Consider the following 7,606-nt stretch of genomic DNA (forward strand, 5'->3'; position numbering starts at 1 on the left):
TGTTTGGTACCAAACGCAGAAGGAGAGCAGCTGGCAGCTGGAGCTTTGTAAGGGGATGCACCTCTCTTCTACATGAAGAGGTTCCTCATATCTGGGCCAATCCACTGCTCTATTCAAGTGCTTGCAGCCTGTGGTGGACTGACCTTGGCCTGCTGCCAGGTGCCCACTCAGCCTCTCTCCTCCCTCCTCAACAGCACAGGGGGAGAAAATACAAGGGAAAAGCTCATGGGTTGAGATGAAGAGAGGGAGATCACAAAGCCAATGTATCATTCAGCTATGTTCTGTTCTGATACCCTTTGCCAGCAAAAAGACATTTCTGGCCTGAGGGCAAGAAAGCAAATAAAAAAAATGACTGCACATTGCAGCTCCAGGGATTCCCAAACTACTGGGATTGTGGAAAACTAGGTGTGAATTTGTTATGCTGTAGTAGCTTACTATTGGCCAGAGCTGCTCAGCAACACTTAACGCCACATCAGCCAAAAAAGAAATCATGGACTAGAGGAGAGCTTCGTTTTACTTATTATGTTGAAAATACAGAAGAGGAGTATTGATGCCAAGAAAAGGCTGGAAAAGAACTACTCACAGACTTGTATCTCTGAGTAGCAAGTATTTGTTTATTCAGCACTGGGCACAAGGGGGATCGCTCCACCGAACTTGTGTAACCAGGGACAAAAACTTCACAGTTTGTATACATTAAATGCTCATACATATTCATTATTTCCAGGAATGGGTGGTTATTATTATAATTAGTTCTCAGAAATCATTATCATATACTTCTCCTCTGTCTCCCCTCTCCTGGCATCAGTCCCATGGTCCTGGTGGTCGTTTGGTGGTCGTGAAGATGAAGCACCTCCTCTTCCTCAGTACCCTTTGGACACCCTTACTGTGCAACCATTTACCCCTTTGTACAGTTTTGCATGCCTTGCTGACCTTGCCTCTATCTGGAACATTTTGTTTCTTCATTCCACACCTTATAGGGCCTTAGTTTTCCTCCTACTGCCAAGGTTTGAGTCTAGTTAGTTCTACTGTTTTATAGATAAGGTGCATCGTTTTGCCAACCAAGCCAAAACAACACCATTAGTGAAACTTCTTGTCTGTACTATGCAATCCTTGCTATTTTGTTAATTAAGCTGAAATAGTGCTATCAGTAAAGTTATCCTTTATGCTTTCAGCTTTAACTGTTCAATTCCTGCTTTCAGTCTCCTTCTCGGTACCAGAATGAAAATGAGAAAACAAGTGACCCTGATACCAATCTCATTCTAGCTGCCACTCAGATTTTCCATGTGGCATCTCTGTGGAGTCTGTGGGGCTAACTCAAAAAGTGCTGTCTCCTGAGAGTTCATTTGCCAAATGGAGTTTGGGGCTGTATTTAGCCACAGGAACCGAAACGTCAACTCCACGTCACTTTGCTTCCTATATTCTGTTGTTTGGAGTCAAACATTAATAAATGGGCTAATCAGTTCATTCTTCATTTACCCTGGCTTTCTTGCCAGGGAGTTTTTCTTTTGAGATAAATCCTTTCCTCTCCTTAGATTTTTTTCCTTTGGAATTTATTTCCTGGTACTTCCCTTACCCTAAGAATGTGATTTCTGGCTTATATGAGATACATCTGTGATAACTTGTGGTTCTTCTTTCCCTGTTCTTTGAGACTGAGATATATAAAGCAAATATAGCAAATTACTCCTTCCCATTTGCTGCGATTGTATTCCTTTCTGACCTGTTGCAATAAATTATTTACCATGAGACATTCACTGTGCACCTATCTCAGCCATCTCTTTGTCCCTGCTTCTCAGCTTTTCATACATTATGACTAAAGTGGTGGACATCAGAGCACTTATGTTTCCCTGGATGCTTGAACCTGTATGAAGTGACTGAACTGCATCTCAGGGCAAGTCTGGGTCCATGTTTGCCTTGCTCCTTCCACTGGCACCATGCAGTCCTGGAGGGGCTTAGGCTTGTGGCTCAGAGGGAGATGTGGCACACTCTGGGCAGGGTCCACACCTGGGCAGCTAGGTGATCCTGCAGCTGAGGCACATCCTTACCATCAGACTTGATGTAGCTGCAGAGCCATAGAGAGGCCGTATTACTAATACAAATGACAGATTCTGCATTTAGAGTGTCTGGGTTTTTTTCCAAACAGCTTCTGCTCTTTCAAAGTACTTTTCCTACCTGCCCCTTTATCAGTTTTGGTGTTTCTGCTGTCACAAGTCTCAAACTGGAAATAAATCAGTTGCAACAGCTCAGTGATTCTTTCTTTTTCTTATGTTTCTTTTTGCAGATGGTGCAGTAGCTGAAATTGAGAAAAAGATTATAGAAGCTTTCGAGGTGTTTGACCATGAATGCAATAAAACTGTTGATGTCAGGTTTGTAAATATATTCACAAAGAAATATTAAAGGATTTAGTATAGAGATAAGTAACTCCCTAAACCAGCATCTGCTTAATCAGAAAATGTTATAGAAACAGTAATTTTGGCTCAGTTTGGACAAGTATGTCTGTGGTAGGTTGACCTTGGCTGGATGCAATGTGCCTACCAAAGCCACCCCACCACTCAGCAGGACAGGGGAGAAGAAATATAATGAAAGGCTCATGGGTTGAAATAAGGACTGAGAGACATCACTCACCAATTACTATCATGGGCAGAACAGACTTGACTTGGGGAAATTTAATTTATTGCCAACCAAATCAGGGTAGGAATAATGAGAAGTAAAACCAAATCTTATAAACACCTTCCCTATCCACCTCCTTCCTTCCTGGGCTGAACTTTGTTCCCAATTCTCTATCTCCTCCCCCACAGCAATTCAGGGAGACAGGGAATGGGGTTTGCAGTCAGTTCATCACATGTTGCTTCCACTCCTTCCTCTTCAGTGGGACGACTCCTCACAGTCTTCTCCTACTCCAGCATGGGGTGTCTCCCATGGGATACAGTCCTCTGCAAACTTATCCAATGTGGGTCCTTCCCATGGGCTGCAGTTCTTCATGAGGTGCTCCAGTGTGGGTCCCTCCCTCATGGTGCAGTACTTTGGAAACAGGCTGTGCCAGCAGACCTGCTCCAGTGTGATTTCTGTCCATGGGCCTGCAGGTCCTGCCTCCTTAAACTGGCATCTACTTTACCAGAAAATGTAATTGAACCTGTCCTTTTGGCCCTGATTGGATAAGTATGTCTTTGCATGTTTAATAGACATTTTGCTCTGTTCAGTAGTTGAAAACGGAAACTTGCTTGAGAAAAGGATGCTGGAACTGGTGGAGTAAAGGGGTGTTGTGGTTTAATCCCAGCCAGCTGCCAAGAGCCACGCACACTCCCTCCTCCCTCCTCCCCCTCCCAGAGGAATGTGTAGGAGAAAATAAAACAAAATATGTAGGTTGAGATAAGAACAGTTTAACAATAAAGAGCAGAATGAGCTTAAATGCTAATGGATAATAAAAAGAAAGTGAAAGGTAAAAAACTAACACAACAAAATCAGTGATGCACAATACAATTGCTCACCACCTGCAGACTGACACAACCCTGTTCATCCCCATGGATCGGCCCCTTCCTGCTTATATACTGAGCATGATGTCCTATGGTGTGGAATATCCCTTTGGCTAGTTCAGGTCACCTGTCCCAGCTATGCTCTGTCCCAGTTTCTCTTGTGTTCCTTATCACACTGTCAGAGCATGAGACACAAGAAAGAAAATGTCCTTGATTTAAGATAAACACAACTTAGCAGAAACCAAAACATCAGTGTGCTATCAACAGTATTCTCACTCTGAATCCAAACACCACACTGTACCAGCTACTGAAGGAAAAAACAAGTTAACTCCATCGCGGCTGAAACCAGCACAAGGGGCAAGAGGAAACTGCAGCTAGACAAGAGGTCTAAGGCCATAATTATTGCTAACAAATCCCTGCTCCGATAGCTCATTTGGCACTACATGTCCTGGATCCTGTATGAAACCCCTCACTTTCAGGATATCCCAGCACATCCACTGCCAGTATGTGTCACAGTTACCTGCACTCAGTAGATGTCTTCAACAGCAGTGCACCCTTCCTCTGGGATAATGTGAGAAGTGGATATTGCTCTGGCAGGGAGGTGGTTTTAGGGGGCTTGGGAGAAACTTGCTTATAGTTTGGTTATGAATAATATTAATCATGTAAATATAAATATCAATATTAATATTATTATTAATAATAATATAATTAGCAAACTTGATTGCACAGAAAGTCTCTTCAGCCCAGTTCTCTCACCTGAGCTATCAGTAGTTTCTTGTGGGAGGTATATAAGGAATTGAACAAATAAACAGTATTTCTTGTTGCTTTTTGTACATGTGCTACTTTATGATTTGAGTGGCTCCTGGTTTATTTTTTTCTGTCTTATAATAAATAGTGAACAATTGTGCTCTATTAATCTTCTCATTAATGATTTCACATGGCTGTCACATTCATCCTCCATCACAGTAGTTTAAGGCTGAAGAGTATGGATGTGTTTAATCACTTAGAGAATGCCATAGCTCAGGCCATGTTTTTTGTGCTTCTTCTTGTTCAGCTTTTTCCTTTATGAAATGGAATGATGAGAACTGGGGGGATGGGGTGCACAGATGGGAATTTGGAGGGAGAATTGCCTGCACTATACTTTTAGCTTGCAATGTTTTTAGAAAACCAGACAAAATTTGTCTGAACAAGGAGGTAGAAGTTCAGTGGAAAATACATACATGGACTGTTAGACTGATCAGAGCATGACTGGCTACAAGATATAGAGCTAAAGGAAGTAAAATTAAAAAATTCATAAATAATCTTAATCCTGGTATTTTAAAATTCAAATATTTGACAGTGCTACTTTAGCTTCATTTTAATGTAAACATCCATGTACTGGATGTATTTTACAACAGAAGCAATATTGCTTCTGTTGTAAAATACATAAAACACATGGTTATGTCTCAATGAGCAGGTTCTGAGGTTGTTATAATCTGTTGTCATGAAAGTTTACTGAAGTAATTTTTTGTATTTCCAATTACTATTTTCAAAAGAATAGCATCAGAGCTTTTAATTATAAATCAATTACTGAGTATAAACACTACAAAGGAGTGTGAGAACTGGTGAAATTGTTGTCATTAGACATTCTTCACAAAGCCAAATTAAAAAACATCATTAAATGTTCGGAACATATTTTCTACATTAGAACAGAGACGAGAGAGGTGCAAAATGTTTATGTGACAGTTTTAGCAATGCATGCTTACTAGAGCCTCTAAATTTAAGAAATTGTGGGTACTGCATAGAATGTTCCTTCAGCTATACTTGATGGGGAGAGTTCCAGGTCCATGCCCAGGGAGGTGCCTGATGCCCAGGACTGGGGCTGCCCTGGTGCCCCCCAGCTGCCCTGCTCCTGGCTGGGCAGTGGGATGTGCCCTGTCTGCCTGGCCCCTGTGCAGAGCCCCTGCCACTGCCACCCCCCAGCCCTGAGGAGCCCCTAGCCCTCACTGCATGTGGCAATGAGGCATGAACTCTGTTGCTGTTTGCACAAGAAGACCTTTATTTTCTCTACCAGCTAGCTTTTATACAGCTCCCTAGTACTTTTACGTCATGCATCCTCCCTCATATTTGTCTGCCCATAGTTCTTCTTTCTTATCTCCTTGTTTGCATGATATCTACAGTCCTCAGCAACAATCAAGTTTCTCCTCTGCATCCTCTTTCCAGGTGCTATTTGCACTTACTACTCCCATGATTTCTTGCTGACCAAAGCAAGTATATCATGGCACTTGCCCAGTGACACAGGGTCTATTCCCACAACTGCATAATAACACACTGGTTGCTTGTTTGTTTGCCATTTACAGCCACAGTTTTGGCTAAATAGCTGTAAATTTTTCTACATTCCTCACTCTATTAAGCCATGGATATACAGCTTGAGAAAATGTTACAACTATTAAATGATACAAATAGACTTTTAAAAAATGTATTAATTCAGACAAGGGATATCCAAAAGTCTATTTAGCATAGCAAATGCACAATTTCACATTAATTTTTATCACAGTACAGTTACAGACAATGGACAACAAGTTATTTCTAATTTTTCCTAGGTTCATATTGCAGGGCTGTATCACAATAATGGGATATTAATGGCTGATTATCTCGTATCAGAAGGTGGCAGCACAACACAATTCTTAACCACAATTGTAGATGTCTGAATATTATTGCCTGAAACATCAGACACCCATGAAGAACATAGAAAATTACACTTGCATGACAGGCAAACAGTGCTACTGCATGACTCCTAATGCAAATACAAATTAGTAGATATTGAGTGTGAGGGAGATGGTTTTGTTTCATGTTGCTTACAGCATACTGTCAGTCAAAGAATTTCATAATTTTGCAAATCTTGTTATTGAAAGTGTTATTTGTGACCCAAAATTTTATTGTATCTGTGTTACAAAGCTTGTATGAACATAAACTTGATTTTAACAACTGTATTTTTATTCTAGAAACTACACAGCAGAAACTGCAGCTGCTGAACTCAATGTGAGGAAGTGGCTGGGGGCAAAACACAATTTCTTATCAGAGTCCTTTAAACTCCATGTTATTACCAAATGGGGCCTGACGTTTTTCAGCACAGACACTTCAAACAACATCCTCATGCTGGCACACGTGCAGACTGCCAGATACAGCAGCCAGCAATGCCAGATTTTGCAGACTCTTCCAGGGCCTGGCTTACCATAGTCACAGTGCAGTTTTGCTGGGTATTTTCACTTGGTGAGGCAGGAAGGTGATGGCAGCCTTCCCATCTCTGGCAGTCTGGGAGAGTAGAAATAGTGTGGGACAGCAAGGAGGCAGGATTTGTGTTGGGTGTTTCTCTGGGGGAGGCAGAGAATATTTACAATTTTAGCTGGGAAAGATGAAGGAATGCAGAAGCGAGAACAACAAATTGAGTTTATCCATACAGGGTATCCAAACAGGATGCATGGACAAGCATTATGTCTAGATGACTGACCTCCCTGGGACCAGTGACCATTCATATCCACAGGAGCAGGGTTTTACTGGATCATTTGAGTAGATGGCTTCATTTCATAACAACTGTGTGTGTGGGATTTGGCTTTGTTTTGTAACTTGTTTTGTGCAGCCAGCCTTTCCCTCTCTTTTGTCTATTGCTGTGCTTCTCATATGTTTTCAGAGGGGAAACTCCTTGGGACCTATCTGAAGGGGTCAAAAACTTATATGTATAATTTTACACGTGCTTGGTGTGCCACATTTGGGGCCTTACTGTTGTAAGATTTTACAAAGGTCACTGCTTCTTGTGTCTACCATTTTTATTAGGCAACCTGATTTGTCCTCCAAATAGAAAAATTCACCACTGGCAAAGATGAAGAAACCACAGAAGTTTAGATCATGGGAACCAACAGCACTCTGGATACATATTCAAATGTGCTTAAATTTCTGTGTTGTTGAATTGGACTGTAAATCTCAAGTAATATTGATGATTCTGTTATTTTGTTTTGAATCATACTGTAAGTCTCATTGAAGCTTTTTTACAGATTTGCAGTACTTCAAGTGTTTCTAGTCTGGGATGTTGTTAATCTTCAACTTTTTTGAGGCATTGCCAGTTTGGTCAGAATTTTATTTAGACCCTCAGAACAGCT

At 41.3% G+C, this 7,606-nt stretch overlaps 1 protein-coding gene across 1 annotated transcript in view; it reads left to right on the plus strand.

Annotated features, from left to right (window-relative positions):
* The first annotated feature begins 225 nt into the window (after positions 1 to 225).
* Positions 226 to 7,606, plus strand: part of EFCAB2 (EF-hand calcium binding domain 2) — a 16,834-nt gene continuing 9,453 nt past the window's right edge. The window contains exons 1-2 of the mRNA XM_009085145.1: positions 226 to 229; positions 2,288 to 2,363. Coding sequence (XP_009083393.1) covers positions 226 to 229; positions 2,288 to 2,363 — 80 coding nt within the window. The remainder of the gene's footprint in view (positions 230 to 2,287; positions 2,364 to 7,606) is intronic.

This window comes from Acanthisitta chloris, unplaced genomic scaffold (genome assembly GCF_000695815.1).
Source record: "Acanthisitta chloris isolate BGI_N310 unplaced genomic scaffold, ASM69581v1 scaffold1812, whole genome shotgun sequence".
Taxonomy (NCBI): domain Eukaryota; kingdom Metazoa; phylum Chordata; class Aves; order Passeriformes; family Acanthisittidae; genus Acanthisitta; species Acanthisitta chloris.